The sequence below is a fragment of the Carica papaya genome, chromosome 4, assembly GCF_054855325.1.
Source record: "Carica papaya isolate Zhongbai chromosome 4, ASM5485532v1, whole genome shotgun sequence".
In the NCBI taxonomy this organism is placed as follows: domain Eukaryota; kingdom Viridiplantae; phylum Streptophyta; class Magnoliopsida; order Brassicales; family Caricaceae; genus Carica; species Carica papaya.
Genome location: NC_142312.1, coordinates 26523518 through 26545371, shown reverse-complemented (window position 1 = coordinate 26545371; position 21854 = coordinate 26523518). Strand labels below are relative to the sequence as shown.

Genomic DNA, 21854 nt, shown 5'->3' with positions numbered 1-21854 from the left:
TGATCCATATGACACACAAAAATGCAATACTAATTTTGTAAATAAACATTAATCAAACTCAAGATCAAACACATGAAATGAAACAATAATATACTCTAGTTCGTGGGATAAAACTTTTAACTACAGTTGATATCAATAACTTCGAGTATAATTAGATTAACTAATGCTTATGTCATGAGTAGCTAAAAATATTGATGTCAGCATGAATAGTTTGGATTTTTCAAGTAACCAACCAAGTCAAAGAAAGAATAGACCAATAAAGAGTCCAAAATTCCAAAAAAACTTGAGAGTAACACATGGAAAAATCTCCCTTGCCGGTGAGAGATTTTTTCTACTCAAGAGAGATTTTTTCTCAATAAGAAAATTTTTATTTTTTTCTCCATATCCTTTTCAAATAGTTAAAAAAAAATTAAGATAAAGGAATTTCAAAAATCTATTCAGGGATAATCAAGATGGTATCTTTACAAGTTTACTAACCAAGTTCATATAAATAAATTAATATTATAAATATTTATTTATTATAAAATATTAACTTTCCTAAAAAATCAATAAATCTTCTTTAAACTAAGAGATATTCAAAAGATTTAAATTAAGAAATCTTCAAAAGATCTTCTCACTATTTAAGAATTTCTCAAATGAATGACATATTTATACTATTTTGATTGTAATTTTTCTAATTACAATTTTATTCCTATTTTAGTTTTGATTTAATTTCTTATATAATTTAATACAATTAATTTAAGAGATTTATTTTCTTATATTTCACATGGTCTACAAGTATAAATAAACTTTTAATTTATAATTCTACTCATTTAAGTTTAAAGTAAATAAAGTTTAAAACTTTTTAACTTTTCAACTAACAAGATTTTCTTCAACTTTCTTGTTGAATAAGGAATTGGTATTTATTTATCAAAATAACTTGTGACAGTAATGTTTTCATCAATCTCTTTTCTTAAATTAATTTTAACTTATTAAAATTTTTCTTGTAACATTCTAATTAATTCATTAATAATTTATTATCTTAATTCTAATCACAAGTTGATTGTACGTTATGTATATAGAGTTTATTCCATGTAACACCTTGTTTTTTTTTTTAAGGGCATAGTCTAAGACAATTCCGCAACCACACACGAAAACGTCATTCCAAATCCACCACAAACATAAAAACCTTACCGCAAATTTATTACTCAAAATCACAATAAACCTGCAACCCTACATGAAATATCACAGTGAAGAATAATTTCACCAACTCCCAACAGACCCACTATCTACACTACTACTAGTTATTACACACTCATTCATGCCAAATAATGAAAATATTATTGCCATATTCCTCTATCTGCTAGGCTCGTAAATCAGCAACTCCGATCCCGACTTCATCCCTACTCCATCTGTAAATGATACGGAGTGAGTATATACAACTCAGTACAGTAAAAATTAAGTTACAGACATCATATACAACAATAGGGAACTTAGAGGTCCTATATGTACTCCACCTACTTAACCTAATACCTACCCTTGGTAATTTTAAAAAATAATGCATGTTAATTGTGACCGCCCCTCGACATCCTCTAACCGTACAAATACTCTCACTCGTCACCAGTATCGACGATCACCAATAAATCGTCTATCTCTCGACCCCTAATAGGCCACACACACATATAGATACCATTCTCACCCGTCACCAGTGTCAGCACTCACCAATAAATCGCCTATCTCTCGACCCCTAATAGGCCACACACACACATACACACACACACACACAAATACCATTCCCACTCGTCACCAGTATCGGCGACTACCAATAAACCGCCTATCTCTCGACCTCTAATAGGCCACACACACATGCAGATACCATTCCCACCCGTCACCAGTATCGGCGACCGCCAATAAATCGCTTATCTCTCGACCCCTAATAGGCCACACACACACACAGATACTATTCCCACCCGTCACAAGTATCGGCGACCGCCAACAAACCGCCTATCCCTCGACCCCTAATAGGCCACGCACACACCCATATACCATTCTTTCCTGTCACCAATATCGGCGACCAAACCCCTTCCCGTCGAAGTCCCCCGACCATCACCAATATCAGCGATCAACTTACTTTTTCTAAGTAGCGACAACCAATATCGGCGTCCCCCAATGCTACCAACTCAACACAATATCATCCTGTCCGTGCAAAAGGCACACACTAACACTTCACACACTCACACCTGTAACGTTCCCTTGCCAACTGTCACATTTACAGCAGCTATACCAACCTATATACAGCCCATATTCTCACACCACACAGCTACACCACTCATCCCCTCTCCCTACACAGAGAACCCCCACATCTCTATTCCGACACTTCATTCCCACGGTCTACGACCTCTTTTTCCTCCTCCCAAATCTTCTACATCCACACACTCTACTTCCTCCCTTACACATATCCACCTCACTAGCCAAATCTCTTCTTCTCTCCCCCTCCACGGCCTACTCTAGTTACTCCACTCTCAAATCCTGAAACCACCTCTATCTCCTCCCGTGGTCCCCTCCGCAAACCTCCATTCGTACTCACACCACATCCCCTTCCTCTCACAAACCTCACTCACACACCACACATCTCCCTTTCTCTCCTCCCGCGGCCCCCCCTCGATAAGCCTCCATTCGCACTCACCAACTCCTCTCCCTCACAGCCCGCACTCACACATACCGCACTCATTCCTTTCTCTCCTCTCGTGACCCAGCCTCCTCCATACGCCCCCGCTCTCACACCACATCAGCTCTCCCTCACAAACCACACTCACACACGTCGCACACCTTCCTTCCTCTCCTCCCGCGACCTAATCTCTTCTATGCGTCCCCGCTCACACACGACCTCACCTCTCCCTCACAGGCCTCTCTCCCATGCCACACTTCTTCTTCTTTCTCCTTCCACGGTCTCCTTCGCACACCTCCACTCACACTCATACCAACTCCTCCACCTACGACAAGTTTTCGAATCCACATCAACTAAAAGGAAACTTAAAATCACCGTACCTCCCATTTCCATCTTCCTTCCTCCCGCTGATCGCACCGTCGCCGTCCTCTTTCTTCTTCTCTCTCCCTTCTTGTTCCTCTCCGCTTCGTCTCCTCTCTCTCTCTTTCTTGAACCTTTTTTCCCTCCCTACTCTCTCTCTTCTCTGCTTTTTCTTTTCTTTTTCTTTTTCCTCCCCGTTCTCTCCCTTCTCGTTCCTCTCCGCTTCGGTTCCTCTCTCTCTCTCTTTCTCGAACCTTCTTTTCCCTCCCCACTCTCTCTCTTCTCTGCTTTCTCTTTTCTTTTTCTTTTTTGTCCCCGTTCTCTCCCTTCTCTGTTTTCTCTTTTTTCTTTCTTTCTTTCCTTTCCCTCCCTTTTTCTCTTTTTCCTTTTTTTTTTCTTTCCTTCCCGTCTCTTCCTTTTTTTTTTCTTTCCTTCCCGTCTCTTATTTATACCCCACCTGTATCCCATCCTGTCCGTCCATCCTGCCTCATCCCAACCGTTCACTCCCTCTCCTCCAAACAGCATCGTTTGCTCCTCCTCATTATCACCAAACGACACCATTTCTTTCAAACGACGTCGTTTTCTCTTCCTCTTCTCCCAAACGACGCCATTTGCCCCTCCCCTTCTCCAAACGACACCGTTTCACTCCAACCCTCTCCACATACCCATATATACATACACGCCAGGATCTTCTCTCCCCCCTTTTTTTTTTGTTTTTTTTTTCTTCCAGTTATCACATTCCAGAATTAAGTTTTTGGCATTAATTGAAATTGTATAAATTTTTAATTACATTGTTGATCCTAAGTCTCCGCATTAAATATTATGATAATGATTTTTAGTAAAATCATCATTTAAAATTTAATGTGAATATAGCATAGTGGTTGATAAATTTTGATTTTAAAAGTGTTATCAATTAAAAACGTATTATTATAATTAATCAATCATATTATAAAGTTAAAAATAAATGTTAATAAGCATCCTGTTTCCTGTAGTACTAAATGAATGATACTTATTTTTACTGTTGGTAAGCATTGAATAAGCATTCCAAAACACTGCACTCGAGCAGCTTGAAGGAATGGGAAGAAGAAACAAAACCCAGCTGCCCTTCCTAAAATAGACGCGTAAAGGTGTCAAATAGAAAGAATACACGTAAAGATTCAAAAACGGTAATGAGCAATCACAAGGATCTACTTCGCAAACGACATGTATTGTGCGTTCAAATGCTGCATTGGAATTCAAATTGGAGGGTTTAATGCTACACTAAAATCTTAAATCTGACATAGACCAGCCTCCCTTCCACTGACCTCAGTACTCTAATGGACACCTGTATCCAATTTTTAGAATGGCACATAATGTAAATGCCAAAGAAAGTAATTGGAAGAAGGCAATTGAAACGACCAAAGATCAATGCTGCAGGTAACTCACTGAATAGCCCCACAGTCTCTGCCTAAATGAAGACTAAGAAACAGACTGATACCACCACATGATGGAAAAGATAGCATCTAGGGAATTAGACCAACAAAAACAGAAAAGGAGAGCCAAAATCGTATCTATCTTTCTTCAGTTATTCATACATCAGGTTCTTATAAGGAGGCTCCCTCAGGTCACTGCATTATAGGTTAAAAGATTAAGGTGTTAACAAAAACTGAAATTCAAAACATTAAGCAAAATCCGTGATAAATATCGGACACATGAAGTACCAACCTCTGCATCTTTATCAGAATTTTCAAGATTGGGATCATCTGCAGTGATTTAAAAAAAAAAAAGTTAAGTCACTTCCACCTGCAATGTCCTTTTTTTGCCAGATGCAATCAAAATCCAACTAAACACGTGCAACCCCTTGCTAGATACTTCTTAGCAAAACGCTTAAAATTCAGAGAAAAAGAATAAAGGTTAAACAAAAATGAGATTCTGATTTCTGATACTTCTCGTGCTTAAGCTGACCAAGATGTGCCATGATCAGAGTTATCACAAATGGTAGTGCACTGTGCTAGCCTAGAGTCTCTTTGAATTACCTCCATCCTCTGGGATGTCAGCATTCCACAAGGTGAGATTGTCCCTTAATAGCTGCATAATCAAAGTGCTGTCCTTGTATGATTCTTCGCTCAAGGAATCCAGCTCCGAAACAGCTTCATCAAAAGCTTGCTTTGCCAGGTGGCAGGCTCTATGTTATAAATTGCTGTAAGATACAATATTTCATATTGCAAAGAATTTTCACTCAAATAGTAGCTATTTCTGCCTACCGCTCAGGAGAGTTCATGATCTCATAGTAGAAGACAGAGAAATTAAGAGCCAAACCCAGCCGGATAGGATGAGTAGGAGGTAAATCTTTCTCGGCCATTGTAGAAGCTGTCTGCAGATCGATCCATAACCCAAAAGTTAGTACACAGCATTTGAAATATAACCATCTAGCCATTTTCAGGAAATTAAAAAATAAACTATTGAGAAAAGATGCATTCCTATACAACGATGTCCCACACAAAGGTCCATAAAAGGCACACTTGAGCATTGACTAGGGAGTTAAAACACTTAGACAGGAGACACAGGAGTAGGAAGGGAAATGACTGCCAATTCAGGAGAAAAAACATAACTTAGAATGCAAACAGTTTCCTCAAATGATGTCATCCAAATTGATTCGTAGTTCCAAAAATATCTATAAAAAATATATTGCATATCTTAAAACCAACTCATAGAATTCATGCCTCAGTGCCCTTCACAATTAAATTTGAAACAGCCATCAATAATAGCCAGAAGAAGAATCTCAATATCTTTTTTGATACAAAAGAGAATAAGGAATCTATGGAAGCTAGATATTTCAAATAGCATGGTGCCTTAAAATTTCAGAATTCAGATATCACCACATAATGAAGGAGTGAAAGACCTCATCTCACAAATCAAAGTCCTTTGAATTCTGAAATTGAGATCCATACTGATAAACTACTCAACAAAGAACACCGTTACAACAAAAGACTGAGTTCTTAGTTACTTCTCCAACTGCATGCGTGGGGATAACAAGCACCAAAGAAAGGCCATATTCACTGCAAATAACCTTTCAGTAATGACCATTAAAAAACACTAAGGAGAATAATTTCCTAATTTCCATATCAACAGAAGCGATGTATGAAAAATTAAGATTAATTTGCCTATTTACAAATTTTAAAAATTAAGATTAATTTGCCTACTTACAAATTTTGAGTATATTTAGGGATTTATAGATATCACACCCAAGAATTGGCATAGGAAACAGAAAAATAATGAGTCACACCTAGAATCCCTTGAGCAACATATTTAAGGTATTTATAGTATAAAAGGTGTATCTAAGGTTTTTGTAGTGCTTAAATATAAAATCCAATCCGACTACAGAACTCCAATATACAACTTAAAAATAAAAAGAATGTAAACCATGACCTATATCCTAAAGTTAAGGACAATACTGTCCATACTCCTACAATAAACAACAAACTAGATAGAAATATGATTCACAATCTATTTACAAATTCTAAGTCTAATCCATTTTGTGTCAATATATTTAGAAATTTGAATTAAGTAGATGATTCTCAGTCAACCAATGAAACTATCAATTGTCTCAGATGCAGGCTTAACGTAGCAACAGCCACATATCTCTCAACTTGGACATTGACATAAGTTCAAATCACCACTCGCCCACATTACATCCTATCAGAATATAGCTGCTAGCTACACGAAGATACTAATAGTCCCATCAATGAAACACAGTAACTGAATCAACATTCACAAGAACCATAGCACAAATCAAACCATCAAATGATATATAGTTGGCAGTTTGATTTCAAAATGATCACGCTGATGACATGAAAGTAGTATATACCTGATATGCTTTTAGAGACTGATCAGCAACCTCTTTCTTCTCATCACCAGCCTTAAATTCTGCCAAATACCGGTAATAATCTCCTTTCCTAGAAACAATAACCTCATTATAAAACCTTGAAACCATCAACCAAAATAATATTGCACCACAATCAAGAAACTGAAACACAAAGAAAATGAAGGAAAGAAAGAGCAAAAGATAATATGATCCACAAACATTTTATAGTAGAAAACAGTTGACTCTCCGGCCGTGGAAGATGGTATTAGATGCTCATCAATTGCTACTATAACATCACTGCAAATTTTTGATAGTTCTGACTCCACCTTCTCCCTGTATTCCTGGATTCGTTGGCCATTTGCTTCATTTCCTTTTAAATCCTCTTTCTGCTCAATTGACGACAAGATCCTCCACGATGCTCTCCTTGAACCAATCACATTCTTGTACGCAACAGACAACAAATTCCTTTCCTCAACAGTCAATTCAACATTAAGTTTCGCAAGTTTCTTCATACAATCCACCATATCTGTGCACCATTCAATCAGCATTACAAAGACCACGAACCAAGAGTATCATATCAACAAAACACTAGTCACAATTAAATAATCACGACAAAGTAAACCGAATCCCTCCGTCTCACACACCGTAGAAAGAAGCACAACTTTGATATGAAAAATGAGGATGCTGTTCGTTTCTTGATATTTTCTCAAGATTAAAATGACTAAACAGTTCAACTCATAACGGACAAAAGATTCATTGCATGAACATCACGATACCAATAAGCTGAAATGGAGATCAAATTTTTCCTTGTTAAGAAAAACAAGATTCGAAAAAGGACTGAGAATAACAAATCAGAGAGAAAAAAAAATGTTCAAGGAATAATATCGTCACCGCTTGGACTAAACTAAATCGCAACAAGATTTATGAAATGAAGCCTTGGAAAGTGAAAATGAGCGTCAAAATCACAGATCTAGAGAGAGAAAGCGTGGCATTATACATGAGCAAATAGGTGTGTGTATAACACACATAAACACACACACAGACAGGAACCTACCGTCATAACGTTCGGCTTGCTCGGCAAGCTTGGCAATGTATGCTAAATTCTCACGATCCTTAGAGGAAGCCATGATCAATCTTGCTCGCCAAAGAATCTTGCAACCTTCAGAGTCTGCACTTCCTAACTTCTCTTGATTCGTGCAGTTGTACTTTCCCTCTGCTCTATTTGAAAGCTTTATGTGTGGGATGAGAGAGAAACCTTTCTTCTGTAGTTGGTTATTTATAGGTGACCTGCATTTACCGGTGCCGGTAGAAGGCGAGGGTTTTTTATGGGCAGTTAGTAGAGAGCATGGTCCAATCAGGAACTGTCACCTGGCCAGCGCCTTGGCCTCTTAAGAATGTTGTGACCGCCTGACAATTACAGTACTCTTGCTTCTTTTCTTCTAATTAATTAATTAGTTTTTAGCTCTAAGAAGGATTTTGCACTACTCTGTAGAAATGTAAGCAATATTTAATTAGTCACATAAAAAATTATTGATAATCAGTTAACTGATAAATAATTAGACAAACTTGTTAATTAATTAGACTTAATCTACATTTAAAAGATAAAAGATATTGAACTAAATAAAATATTGGACCAAATAATTTTACTATGTTTTGGCCACTTAACCAAAAAATCAAAATTGTAAAGAAATTTTTATATTTGAATTCAACTAATTTCATGAACTTATGAATTTTCTAGTAACTTATAAGTTGTCTAGAATTTTTCTATTGAAAACGGTTGAATTGTTGGACTAACTCAAATTTATAAATACTCTGGGATATTTAGTTCAATTGAAAAATAAAGATAAAATAAATAAATACTATAATTTAATTCATAAATATAATAAATAAATATAGATACTAAAATATATTATGTTACTCTCCGATCTACTGCATAGTACTTAAAAAAAGAAACATCATTTCCTCCACATAACTTATCATACATATACAAAATACATGGCATATAATTCACTAGCATGGTTTAAATCAAAGATATCAGTGCTAGCGACGACTTGGTTTTATAAAGCACATGGTGTACCAATTGCTTAAAAACTCATTTGTGCAAATACCATGGTTTTGAAAAGGATAAATTTAGCTGCTAATTAAAAATAAAAATTGTTGCATTTTCAACTGAGATAACCTAGATTGTTAAGGTGTTAACCATTCAGGTACCACAAACTTTCTGATCTTTAGTGAACATGCGGAGTAATCAATTGAGATGAGAGGAAAGAATAACTGCACTAGATCTCCATCGAATACACTGTCTTTCTGTCAAAGATCGAAAACTTCAAACAGAGGAGACTTCTCTCGAATATTTGCGTGTTCACTAGTCTTGAAAAGGGAAACTCACTGGTGTAAATTGGGTTCATAGTAATAGTCAGGTCAAACCTTCCGGTCCAAGAGTAGGTTAGCATCACCTACCTTTTTGTTTCCTTTTCTCATTAAACTTCTGTTTATGGAATACATTAAACTCCCAACAGTCGTCACAGTACAGAAATGGAGACTTTTGATTTTGAGTAGATGATTCTGTTGATTATATCATTTGGGTATTCTTTTGAGCAGTTGATACTTGCCAAAGACATTTTTTGCCTGCCACTTGTGAGGGATGAAAAATGACCTATATAGGGCAGGTGAAAGTTCTCTATCCAAGAAAGGCAGTACTGCAAGAGGCTGAAGTAGATATTGATTTTAGTATACAATCATGCAAGGAAAGTGAAGAGAAACTGCTAGATTCAGAGATTTTACCTCCCACTTTGACAAGTCACTTCCCCGATAAGGGTAAGGCCGGTCAAGTTGCAGCTCAACAAGCAATGTGCAAGTTTCAATATCCCGGAGCTGAGATGTGGACGGCAGATCAACCAATTAATAAGAATACTCAAGGCCAGAAAAGAGATGTTAAGGCATTACATATGAGCTTCTTTAGAAGGGAAAGGTAAATTTACATATTGTTCATCTGATGCCTTATTCTTATTGTTGAAGTATGGTGGTGCAGCTGAAGTCCCGCCTAGAGAGGAATTAAATGGGAGTGGAAGAAGCCCACGGAACCCATCATCAATCCACCGTACTTCACCCACATAATTAGGAACGATAAAAGAGGATGGGTAACGGTGCCACTCACTTCCAACACATAGTACAGCATCTGCAATACAAAGAAAATACAAGATAAGGAAACAAAATAGGGGACCAATAGTTAAGATTTTGAAACAAAGTGTAGGTAGCTTTATCTCAATGCTTTCCACCATGAAATCAAACATGATCATACACCACCCAAACAGCAATACGTATACCTCTTCCTACATCATCATGGTGCTCCAAAAGCTTGTAAACCTCCAACGGGGCAGAGTAGCCATTAAGCAAAGAAAATGTACGGCAATGTGAAGCAGCTAATATGAGGCTAAGAGCAATAGGTCTAAGACTTTTCGCAACCTGCATATGCAAGAAATAGTGACTTTGAGAAATTGATGAAAATCTAGTGAGCCAAAAGAAATATAAGAAGCTCACCTTAACCAACAGAGTGCTATCATAGAAATTATACTTATCCTGTAATAGATCAGGAAAGCTCTCAATAACAGCTGAAGCAGCAACACAAATAAGAGGGTATATGGGATAAAGGAACCTACAATAAGTGAGCAACATATTCTGGTAAGATCTCAAGGATTTAAATTCTGGAAATGGTAAATTACTAAATTAGTTCTCAAAGTTTGACACTTATAATAATTTAGTACAAAACTTTTTATTACAATTTGGTTCATAACCTTTTCTGTTTGTTCTAAACGTTTAGTGCATTTTCTAACATAAAAAGATAAAATGATTAAAACATATGTGGATGCTTTAAAAACCAGATAAAAGAATGACTTTAACTAATTAATTAAATTAATAGTGATAAATATATTTCTTATTTTGATTAATTTATTAATTTAATTAATTAGTCAAAGTCATTTTTTTAAGTTATTTTTTAAAGCATTCAAACATAGTCTGACAATTGTAGCTTTTTTCATTAAGAAATAGAAGGAGAACAGGCATTTGAAACAAATAGAAAAAGATAAGAATCACATTGTAATAGAAAAAAAGTATCAAATTTTAACAAGTGTCAAACTCCAAGGACTACTTAGGTAATTTGTTCCCCTGAAAATGCCAAATTATGATAGAGGTTTTAGGAAACAATTAAATCTTCTTGTTTTTTCTCAAAAGAAAAGAAACTGTACTCATGAGCATCAAGGTGATGCTGCTACTTAAGTATCTATTGTTTGGTATAGTTCTTTAATCATACATGCTAACATCCAACATTAAGTAAAATAAAGGCATGATATCCTCAAGGATACTATAATAGAAGTAACTTTAAAGAAAACTATAAAGGATAGGTTTCAAAAGAAAAGACCTTTCTTCCTTATGTGGCTGCAAGGACATAAATGCCAGCCAAATATAAAGAGGTGAGACAACAATCAGCAAGTCCGGGGCATATTTTTTCCTTGCAATGGGCAAGATTGCAAGGAAAAGTAGCGCAAGAACAAAACAAAAGTTAAAGTTGTTAAATCCATTCCTCAGATAAAATGATAGCCCTTCAGTTCCATACAAATGGCTCTCACCACCTCCTACGACGTTATAAACCAAGAGATTCAAAATAGATGAAGTCCATCTTCCATAGTAATAGTAATCAACAACTACTGAAAGTGCCTGAAAAAGAATTCTAATTCAGTAACTTACACAAACGAACAAAAAAAAGGAAAACAAGAATCTCCAGGGTCAATTGATACTATAAATCAGAGCTTGAAAAAGAGGTCAGAAGGGACTATTTGGATTAACTCACGATAAGAAAAACAGATGTGATAGCACCAGCAAGAAATGCTTGTTTGAATCTTCTAGCTAAGCAGTAGAAGGTGATTGGCAAAAAGGCCAAGATGGAGAATGGCCAGCCAAGGATCACTCCAACAGCTGCAACTGAAATAGCCATGGCAGGTTTCTCAAGGAGAAATAATCCTGATGAGAGACTCATTGCATACATAGAGAATGAACTAGGCAGAAAACCTGGGAGTAGTTTGAAAACAAAGATATTAAGAAAATCACGAGGAAGAATAGATGGAACCACGATAAACATAGGAAAATAAAGAAAGAATAATCATACTTAACACGAGAAAATAAAATAAAATTCTAGATAAATGACTTGACTAACTAATAAAGAATGCATAATATACAAGATATCCCCAGTCCCTGTTCTTGTTTGTATTGTGGTTTTCTTTGCTCTTAGTAGGACACCTTATCCTCTCCAAATTCTATTTCTCGTTTAATATTACCTTTCTTCTTTTCTTCTAAAGAAAAGACTAATCTAGTAAAAGGCACTTTGCAAAAGCAGAAAAGAAGATTTAACTAACCCACTTACTTGTGCTAGCGAAGAAACAACCACTGGTTAAGCAGAGCATTGCAAGTGCATAAGAAGCAAGACGCTTTCCATACTTTCTGGAAAGTGCAACCACCAGAAAAGCATCTGAAATAACAGAGATAAGACCCAAAAATAGCCTCACTGCATAGAAAACTCTGACCTGGGAGTATGATAAGAATGCACATATAAAAATAATGCCAAATCAAGAAACCCACAGAAGTACAGTATTCCTTAAGGAACAAAAAATTTCTTACTTTTTCATCATGAAACAACCATGAAGCTGGTAGACCTACTAGTTCATGCAAAAGAATATATAAATATGACCTGAGTGCGAACTGGGAGCTGAAAAAGATATAGAGGAATGATTAATGTTCAGTTAGCACTCTCTTAACGAAATTCGGGGGCAACCATCTAAGTATCTGACTAATAAAGATATATTTCATGTCAGCAACATAAGTAACAAGAGCTACTAAAAGAATATCTACGAGAACAATGGGTTCAAATTTTTGTTATCTTCATCAAGAAAAGAAAACAACACTGCTTCAGAGTCAAGTTTCAGTGGAACAAACCTAAAGCTCCATTTACCTAGGAGTCAGGTTTTAATGGAGGACCAAGCTCCATTTATATTTTCAACACCAAATATAACTCTTAGTATGACCAACTGAATCAACCTCGAGCTACATTAAAGAATCAGCTAACTAGAAATTTACAGCTAAAAAAAAACTCAACTCAACTATAGCATCAACTGTAGGCTTAACAACCAGATTCGGTTAAGAATTCCAAGAAAAAATGAAAAGAAATCAAAATTTCATATATTAGATTTCTCATATCAGGAATGAATTAACCTTAAAATCCTCCAATCATTTAACTCAAATTTCACTTCCCAAAACCAAAAACCAAAAAGAAATGACATTTCCTTCTTCTCTTCACTTCTTTTTCTCCAATATAACCAATTCATCTACATCCCAAAAACAATACATAAATTCTATTAAAAAAAAAAAAAAAGAACAACACACATAACCTCTTATCCTTCAAATTCCATACAGCCTCCCCAAATGGAAAGAAAACCTACACTAAAGGATCACAAAAGCGAAACAGCAGTAGCTAATGCCATTCCAAAAACATAAAATAATAGCTAGAATATTTTTACATTCTGTACACACAAACAGATATACATATCTAAAGCAACTCGAGCATGTACAAACAGTGTGTAAATGTACGTAGGGTTACCTATATTCCCAGGTCTGGAAGCCGGTTTTATAGAGAAGGTAGTGGAGAGGCTCCCAGTAATTGAAGACCTCGTCACAGTCGTGTATGATATTTGATGTGGCGCTCATGTATCGTAGCATTCCTAGGGCCAGCAAAGGCAGAAACCATCCTAATCCGCGCTCGGGTTCCTCCCCCTCCGCTCCACCTGATCTCCGAGGCTTGTCAAACTTCGAGTAAGAGGATGACGTTGATGATGATGATGAAGGAAGATCGGACGGCTGTGTACGCCTCTGCCGCGTCGCTAAAGCCATTTCGGCAGTTCGTCTGAAGAAAATGACTTGTCTAAGCGAGAGAGAGAAAACTGCAAAGCGAAGTTTCAATTTTCAGATGCAGCGATGAATTATACTTTTTATTATTAAAATGTCTTAATGGGCTTTTCGTGGGCCGGAGAATACTGGATTATACCTTTCTTATTGGCAAAGCATTTGACTCTTTTTTGTACTTTAAAAATTAACGTCGTTAATTTAAAATATCAAGTATTAAATTTATTAATATATAATATTTTTTATTAATTCAATAATTAATTGAATGAGGAAGAAGAAAATGGCAGCTAGATATTTTTGCATTTTATTTTATTTGAACTCTTTTAATAAAAAAGATTGATTTAATTTTTTAAAAAAATATTAAAATTAATTTAAATAAAAATAAATAATACAAAAAATCAAATCATACGTCAGTTCCCAAACTTTCTTTTTAGGTACATTTTTTTATAATTTTATTATAATGTTTTAATCTAATATATGTTGTAGGAGTGTGAAAGTTTAATCATTATATATTACAAAACTAGCTTATGATTTTTCCTACAAGTGAATATTCCCTTTCTAATTCTCTTTTTAAATTGTTCTTTTATACCCTGAGTCAAACTATATAAAACAACCAAAAAATCCCACACAAATGGCAGAGGAAATTACTGAATCAGATTCGGGATCATATCAGTATTAAAGAACAGAGTAATGAGTCACAGATCTTTGCCCGAGAAGATGATATAACTGGCATTTGATAAGTGTATTCAAGTACAAGAAACCGATAATACATTTAAAAAAAGGATCACCCAGAATTTAATAAGCCTTATGGTGGATAAACTAAAACATATATTTCCACTTAATAAAATTATTGGCTTTCTGGGTAGAACCTATATATATATATAGAAAAGTACTGTAAAGAAAAGAAGAAGGTAGAAACTGGATTTTCAGCCAGTGTTTTGCATGCCAGCAGCTATACCCTTCATGGTCAGGATTAAGGTGTCTTCCAGTCCTGGTGCATATTCACTTGACAGGTTCAGCTTCACCAGTTCATCACCTGGTTTGCTTGATTCCGTTATCTCCTTTGATATATGTGGCCTCACCGTCACGTGGTAGTTTGGATCTCGGATACGTTTCAACGTGTAGGCTTGGCAAACATTAAGTGTTGTGATGTAAGAGTCTCGGAGTCGGAGTCTCTGCTTCAAGTAGGGATCTCCTTCGAGAAGATCCTTGTGACCGGCAATCTGCAAAAGAGAAGACATGAATATATCCTTCTAACCTATCAAGACAATATGCATGAAGACTAAAATATTTACCTGAAGAAGAAGGCTCTTGGTTTCTTCATAGTTAGCCCTCAACTTTTCTCCAAATGACCAGAGATCGTCCGAAACAAGAAGTTTATCGTACAAGGCGGCAATTCCTGGGTCACCCTTAGCAAACACCATTTCAACTAAATCAATAGTGACCCTGAAGAAAGGCCAGTTGTTGTACATCTCCTGCAACACAAGTAGATTTCTGACATCCTTCTTTAAAATATGTCTGAATGCTGCTCCAAAGCCAAGCCAAACCGGAAGATGGAATCTTGTTTGTGTCCATGCAAAGATCCATGGGATTGCACGAAGAGATTCGATACCACCACTTGGCTTTCGCTTTGATGGGCGGCTTCCAATGTTCATCCGACCATACTCCAACTCCGGTGTTGCCTAAAATAAGCAGCAGAAAAGGATTATTTTCCTGAAAATGTGTTTCCTTATTCATTTGGCATCAAGGAAGAAATTAGCAGATTTCGTTTACTTACGAGACGGAAATATTCGACAAATCGGGGTTCTTGGAAAACAATAGAGCGATATTCCTCTGTTGCAACAACAGCCATTTCATCCATGAGAGCACGCCATTCCGGTTTTGGTGAAATAGGTGGGCGCATTCCGTGCTCAAGAGTGGCAGCAGTAAATCTCTGAAGTGTTCTAAAGCACAAGTGTTCCTCTCCAAATGATTGCTCGATAACTTCACCCTGAACAGTAACACGAAGTGACCCGTGTATTGTATCTGGTGGTTGAGACAATATGGCAAGATGGGTAGGGCCACCACCTCTTCCTACTGTCCCACCACGGCCATGGAACATAGTTAGCTTGACACCAAACTGCTTGGCAACCTTTACAAGCTCTTCCTGAGCTTTGTACAACTGCCAAGCAGCCGAGAGACGGCCTGCATCTTTACCAGAATCTGAATATCCAATCATAACTTCTTGCTTTCCATTGATACGATTTCTATACCACTCTATTGAGAAGAGCCTGCCCACGGCAGCAGGAGCAGCTTCCAAATCTGCCAGCTTCTCAAACAACGGAACAACTCTTAATGGTTGTTTCACATGGCATTCACGTTGTAGGAGCTCAACAGCTAGCACATCAGATGGTGCAGTTGCCATTGAAATGATGTATGCTCCAAAGCTGTCCGCTGGAAGCTCTGCTAGAACGTGAAATGTGTCTAAAACATCAGCAATTTCTTCAGTTTTCGGAAGATCAGGACCAAAGAGTGGACGCTTCCCACTGAGTTCAGATAAAAGCCATTCCTGCCTGCGCTCTTCAGACCATTCCCGATAGGAACCGATTTCCAAGTGTTTGGTAATGGCATCTATGACATCAGTGTGACGATCTGACTCCTGCCTGATATCAAGTCTTACAAGAGCGAGTCCAAAGGTGGAGACTTGCCTCAAAAAGTCAAGAAGGCTTCCATCAGCAATTGGTCGGTCACCACAAGCGCAGAGTGATCTATAACAGAGCTCCAGAGGTTCCAAGAACTACAGAAGATTTACAATCCAACTGGTTAAAATTTAACTTACACAGGGTTACAAAAGGAGAAAAAGAAAACCAGAAACAGATTCCATTTGCATCATTAAAGAGAATAAAATCGAAATTGACTCTCAAATTATATTAGAGAAGGAAAGAAAATAAAAGAGACATAAACTGAAGGAACAGATACCTGCTCTACATTGGTGAATGTGGCCTCCTCTGAAATGTCAGAGATTCCATGGGCCAACAACTGACGTGAGCGTTCACGTGTTTGATATAACTTGTCTCTCACATCACCAAGAATGACACGGTAGGGCTCATTCGGAGGGACTTGTTTCCAAAACTCTGCCACATGCAATATCGGGAATCATTTAGATCAAATACAAAATTAAGTAATAGTAATGAATACCATATCCATTTAGAACCTCTTTTTCCACAAATAGAATTCTCGGGTAACCTCTGGCATAGTTTAAGTGTTTACCTATGTAGTGTTTTGCATCTCTCTTTGAGGACCTATGGAGTTCTTCTGCACGAACACGGAGTTCATCAGTGCATCGCCACATAGACAACTGCAACCAAAGATCAGAAGCATATTAGCATATACTGGATATATAAAGAGAGGGGAGCAGCCAATCAACAAAGCCTTGTCCACAGGAAAGACGAATCTATACAGCAGCTTATCAAATACCTCGAACATTAGGTCCTCAATTCGGGAATAGTACAAGTTGGCAGCCATCATCCTAGCCAACAAGCAAACATCTCTTGTGACTTCAGGTGTTACCCTCGGGTTACCTGCAGTCCATATAAGTCGATTATTAAAGACAGACAGAGAGAAACAGGAAGCTAAGGAGATAGACGTGCAATACTAGAAAATGCAGTAAACAAATAAGATCATCATCCCAATATTGCTGACTGTGGAAAGTTAAGCAAAAAAAGAGTGTTTGCCTACCATTCAAAGTTACGAGAAATAAAGATCAAATTTTTGTAATCCCCTTAGTAAAAATTCCATTTCATTCACGAAAAAAACTGAAAAAGGTGCATTTTTCAATGAAGATAGTTCATACCATCACGGTCACCACCCATCCAAGAAGAAAACTGAATTAGAGGTGCATTGTAAGGAACACGTTCATTAATCCCAATATTCTTTAATGCTGTGTCGATGCGGCGCAAGAATTTAGGAACACCCTTCCAAATTGTTTCATGGAAGTAACTCATTCCTGCCCTCATCTCATCTTGTGGAGTTGGAGGTGTCCTTCGGATCTCATCTGTACGAAATGCAGCTTGGATCTATAGGGAAAAGAAAAGGAACAAACTCCCTAGTCACTACTTCCTTTTCAGCAACAACAGAGTTTAAAGACATGACATGGCCAAAAAAGAAGTATTTTCTTCACTGAGTACTACCAAAACGACCAATTTGGAAGAGAAAATTCTAAAGTTGATGTGCCATGCCATCCCTTTGACCCACATAAAGGCAGCATCAAATAAACTAGGAAGCTATATTACCTCTCGCTGCAGAGCTTCATCAAGCTCCTGCTTGTCATCAGGCGTAATGTCTTTGGCATACAGCTGAGCTAAGCAATCTCGAATCCTAAAAAGAAGAAAATGGGAAATAAAAAAGATTAGATAAGAAACAGTGGGACTCAAAAATCATTAATGTAAGTGAAATAAACCTTCACATTATAGAGCATTGAAGTTTGAAATGGAGAACTAAAGCCCTTAGAATTCCAAAAGAAAGCAAGCACAACATCAGATGCATGGCAAACCAACCTTCCATGCTTCTGAAGCAAAGATCTACGGACTGACTGGGTAGGATGGGCAGTAAGGACCAAATCTACAGTCTGATTCTTCAGAGCATCAAAAATTCCCTCAGGAGACTTCTTCAGATCCCCCACAAGTCTCTTGAGAGTTTCTTCAATGTCTGATTCAGTTGTTGCAGAACTCTCATCAGATAAATCACCCCTTTTCACGTTCTTGATCCTCCGACGATACGCAATCTGGACCTCCTCAGCCAAGTTGGCCAAGTTAAGCATGTTAGAGAATGATTTAGCAATAACAATGGAGTCCCCAGGATCCAGACTTGTCAAGACACTGCCAAGCTCCTCGAGTTTCCTTGGATCATTCTTTCCTTCATACTCAGCAGAAAGCTCATAACATTCTTGAACCTAAAGATGCAGACAAAACAACTTCAATATCCATAGTAAACATTTCAACTTTTCTCACCTAGCATCTTCTATATTGTTAATTACCAAACAGACAAACACGAACAATGCTTATCAATGGCAGAACCAATCAAATTAAAATAGATCAGAACCATAAGTATATACTACTTGTGGAGATCTCAAGGAAGAGTAACCATTCAACTGATAATAAAACTAAATTTGCACCTAATATTATTTGGAACAAAGATTAATCTTGGAAAAAGGACTATCATTAAATTTCTTAATCACATTCTATAAGTATGTACCATAAGTATACACAACAGATCAGAACTATATGTATGTACTACTTGTGGAGACCTCAAGGAAGACTAACCAAACAATTCAACTGATAATAAAACAAAATTGTACCTTAACAAACTTGTGATCTGGGTTCCTTAAAAGTAATCATTATGCAGAGTTAGGATTTTTTTTAATTGAAAATAAGGATTCAAGAGTGATCAAGCAGATACGTACAGTTTCCCTGAGATCCTCTCCGTGCAAATCCTGAAGAATATCAAGAAATCGATCCAAAAGCAAAGCATCATACTCCACCAGCTTGTCATCCTCACTGACTTTTGAAGGAACCAGAAGCCTCAGCTGAGCGTCAATCGACGCCATCTTCTCTATATTCCTAGTCGTCATTGTTGTTTCCTCTCAAACTTCTTCCCCGTTCTATATTCTCTGCATCATCACCCAATCAGAACACGACGGCTTAAAAACCGTAAGAACAAAATCCAAAAGGGAAAGCAAAGATCATGGTTGCGCATATCACGATAACCCAAAAAATTATATCCCGACCCACCAAAATTGAGTCTATCAAATCAAATATCGAATCCGGATTTGACAGAAAAAAAAAAAAAAGACGAGGATAGAGAAAAAAAGACGAAGATTAAAAAAAAAAAATTCCCTTCATTAGAACTTTGTCAATGCAATGCAATAGAAAAAGAATGATTGATTCGTTGAGAAAGAGACCCAGATGGTGATAAGTTAACAAACTTACAGAGAACGAGGTACCTGTGTCTGGATAAGCAGGAATTAACAGTGAAAAAGATCCAAGCTTTGGATCAGGAGAGAGATGCAGAACACGTTATCAGAAGCTAGGTTGAGATGCCCACATATATATAGAAGAAAAAGAGTGAAAGAACTGAGAAAAAAAAAAAAGTCCCTCTCCGTTTTATTTTATGATTTTATCCATCAATTTCTCTACTTTTTTAATTGAATTTGGGATTTTCCGACTTTGAGGCGAGATTGATGTAAGGTTGAAGAAAATGTTCTCTCTCCAAAAGTCTTTCTCTTGTTTTTCTCAATTTTTCTTACGTTTGTACCAGTAGAAGGAATATCCTCCAAAGATACTTACAATCAATTCTTTTCTTTTCTTTTCTTTTTTTTTTTCAAATAAAATTAAGGATGTTCACAGCCCCAAAAAAATAGTTAGTCTAAATTAGAAAATTAAATTCTATTATCTAATTTTAATTTAAATTAAAAAATTTAAATAATTAACCAATTATATTAACTACATTCATTATTTACATAACAAATATACCAAGTATTCTTATATATAATACATGAATATATTTATATAAATTTAATTTTAATTAAAATTTGTTAAATTTTTAATATAAATAAAAGTTAATAATTTTTAAAATTGACACATATAAAAAAAATATATAATTTGACTTAGAAACTACAATTATTTTTATTAATTTTTACTTATTAACCCGTTTTATATAAAATCTTAAAAGTCTAAAAAATTTACGTTTTAAATTTGGACACATGGCTGATACGATATTTGAGGCACCATCTCTTATCTCCTTTTGAGTTAACATTCTCTCCTCTTATGTGCAAGTGGATGTAGAATGTGAATGTATGGTTTGTAATGCATGTTTTATCAAGTTCATGCTTTACACATATACATACATCTTTATATATATATACATATAATATTATATGCTCTTCTTTGAGCTTTGGCACCTCAACAAAAATATAGTATATATAAAAAAGGCAAGTTCAAGTGGATGTAGAATGTGGTACGCTTTGTAATGGATGCTTTATCAAGTCCTTGCTTTACGTGTATACACACATCTTTATATGTGTATATTATATATATATATATATTTATGCTCTCCTTTTCTCTACTTGGAGCTTTGGCACCTTAACAAAAATATGGTATATATGAAAAAGGCAAGTTCCTAACTCTGTCCCAAAAAAGGAAAGTAACAAACAGAAAAAGGCAAATAGAAATTGGAATCAAATTAAAGCATAGAGATTGAACTTCCCATCTTCGGTTAATTGCTCTGATTATGAAGATGTTATGTGAATAAGTTTATGTTTATGTTAATATTAATTATTTAATTTCTTAAAACAGATTATTTATGTTAAATTTTTTTAAAAAATAGAAAAATTAATTGTTATTGTTGAGGTTATAAATTGTAAAGAACGACAAATAAATTTTTTAATAAATTTTAAATTTAAGTAAATGATTTAATATTTTTTAATAATCATTTAATATTTACTTTAGTTAAATTTTATTTTTAAAATAAAATCTATTAACTAACAACTCGATTTGAGACAGTTAATAGGTTACTTGTTTAATTACGCATAAAAAATAAATAATAAAAATATAAGATTCACAAGTCAATTTTGTGTGTGCAGTCTAAAAATCAAAACTAAAAAAACATTATAAATTTAATTATAAAATTTTATAGATTAATTTAATAATTTATTCTAAAATTTAAAAAATAAAAAAGGAAAAAACAGCATGAATTTAACTACCTTAAATGGAATATGCCGAATGGAAATTTGAAAATATGCTTTTTCTACTATTACAAAATCATTCCAATACGTCTTCTACCAAATTTGCGGTCGTTAAGAAAACCCCCAAACAAAAGCAATTTTAAGACTTACAAAGATGTGTCGTGTCGGCTGTACGACACACAGACATGTCGTGTCGGTGGCACCTTCCACGACTGCACATATATGACGCCACATTCATGCCATCCCAATTTCACTTCCAACTTCAACACTTTTGACTTTTATTTTTTTGTTTTTTAAGAAAAAAACAAAAACATATACATACATATATATCCGTT

At 35.8% G+C, this 21854-nt stretch overlaps 3 protein-coding genes across 6 annotated transcripts; all 3 read right to left on the bottom strand.

Moving 5' to 3' along the window:
- Positions 1 to 4195: 4195 nt before the first annotated feature.
- On the bottom strand, positions 4196 to 8335 carry LOC110810887 (14-3-3-like protein D). The gene is made up of 7 exons (XM_022037197.2): positions 7906 to 8335; positions 7071 to 7377; positions 6855 to 6942; positions 5251 to 5360; positions 5023 to 5171; positions 4712 to 4749; positions 4196 to 4614 (listed from the first exon to the last, which is right to left on the bottom strand). Exons 1-7 carry the CDS (start codon positions 7976 to 7978, stop codon positions 4612 to 4614), a joined length of 768 nt encoding a protein of 255 aa, XP_021892889.1. The 5' UTR covers positions 7979 to 8335; the 3' UTR covers positions 4196 to 4611.
- Positions 8336 to 8964: 629 nt separating this feature from the next.
- On the bottom strand, positions 8965 to 13871 carry EBS3 (Alg9-like mannosyltransferase family). Its single transcript, XM_088218526.1, has 10 exons — positions 13498 to 13871; positions 12522 to 12609; positions 12268 to 12427; positions 11698 to 11915; positions 11269 to 11564; positions 10392 to 10506; positions 10178 to 10316; positions 9833 to 10029; positions 9636 to 9725; positions 8965 to 9560 (listed from the first exon to the last, which is right to left on the bottom strand). Exons 1-10 carry the CDS (start codon positions 13785 to 13787, stop codon positions 9429 to 9431), a joined length of 1725 nt encoding a protein of 574 aa, XP_088074652.1. The 5' UTR covers positions 13788 to 13871; the 3' UTR covers positions 8965 to 9428.
- A 632-nt stretch (positions 13872 to 14503) lies between these two features.
- On the bottom strand, positions 14504 to 20067 carry PPC3 (phosphoenolpyruvate carboxylase 3). Of its 4 annotated transcripts, none has more exons than XM_088218523.1 (11): positions 19766 to 20067; positions 19240 to 19446; positions 18335 to 18729; positions 18071 to 18155; positions 17632 to 17854; positions 17256 to 17359; positions 17049 to 17136; positions 16758 to 16912; positions 15577 to 16575; positions 15095 to 15481; positions 14504 to 15022 (listed from the first exon to the last, which is right to left on the bottom strand). In XM_088218523.1, exons 2-11 carry the CDS (start codon positions 19405 to 19407, stop codon positions 14726 to 14728), a joined length of 2901 nt encoding a protein of 966 aa, XP_088074649.1. In that variant the 5' UTR covers positions 19408 to 19446; positions 19766 to 20067; the 3' UTR covers positions 14504 to 14725. The 4 variants fall into 4 exon arrangements, with proteins under 4 accessions (XP_088074649.1, XP_088074651.1, XP_088074648.1 ...); XM_088218525.1 differs by having other exon boundaries at positions 19240 to 19437; XM_088218522.1 differs by having other exon boundaries at positions 19780 to 20067.
- Between the last annotated feature and the right edge of the window lie 1787 nt (positions 20068 to 21854).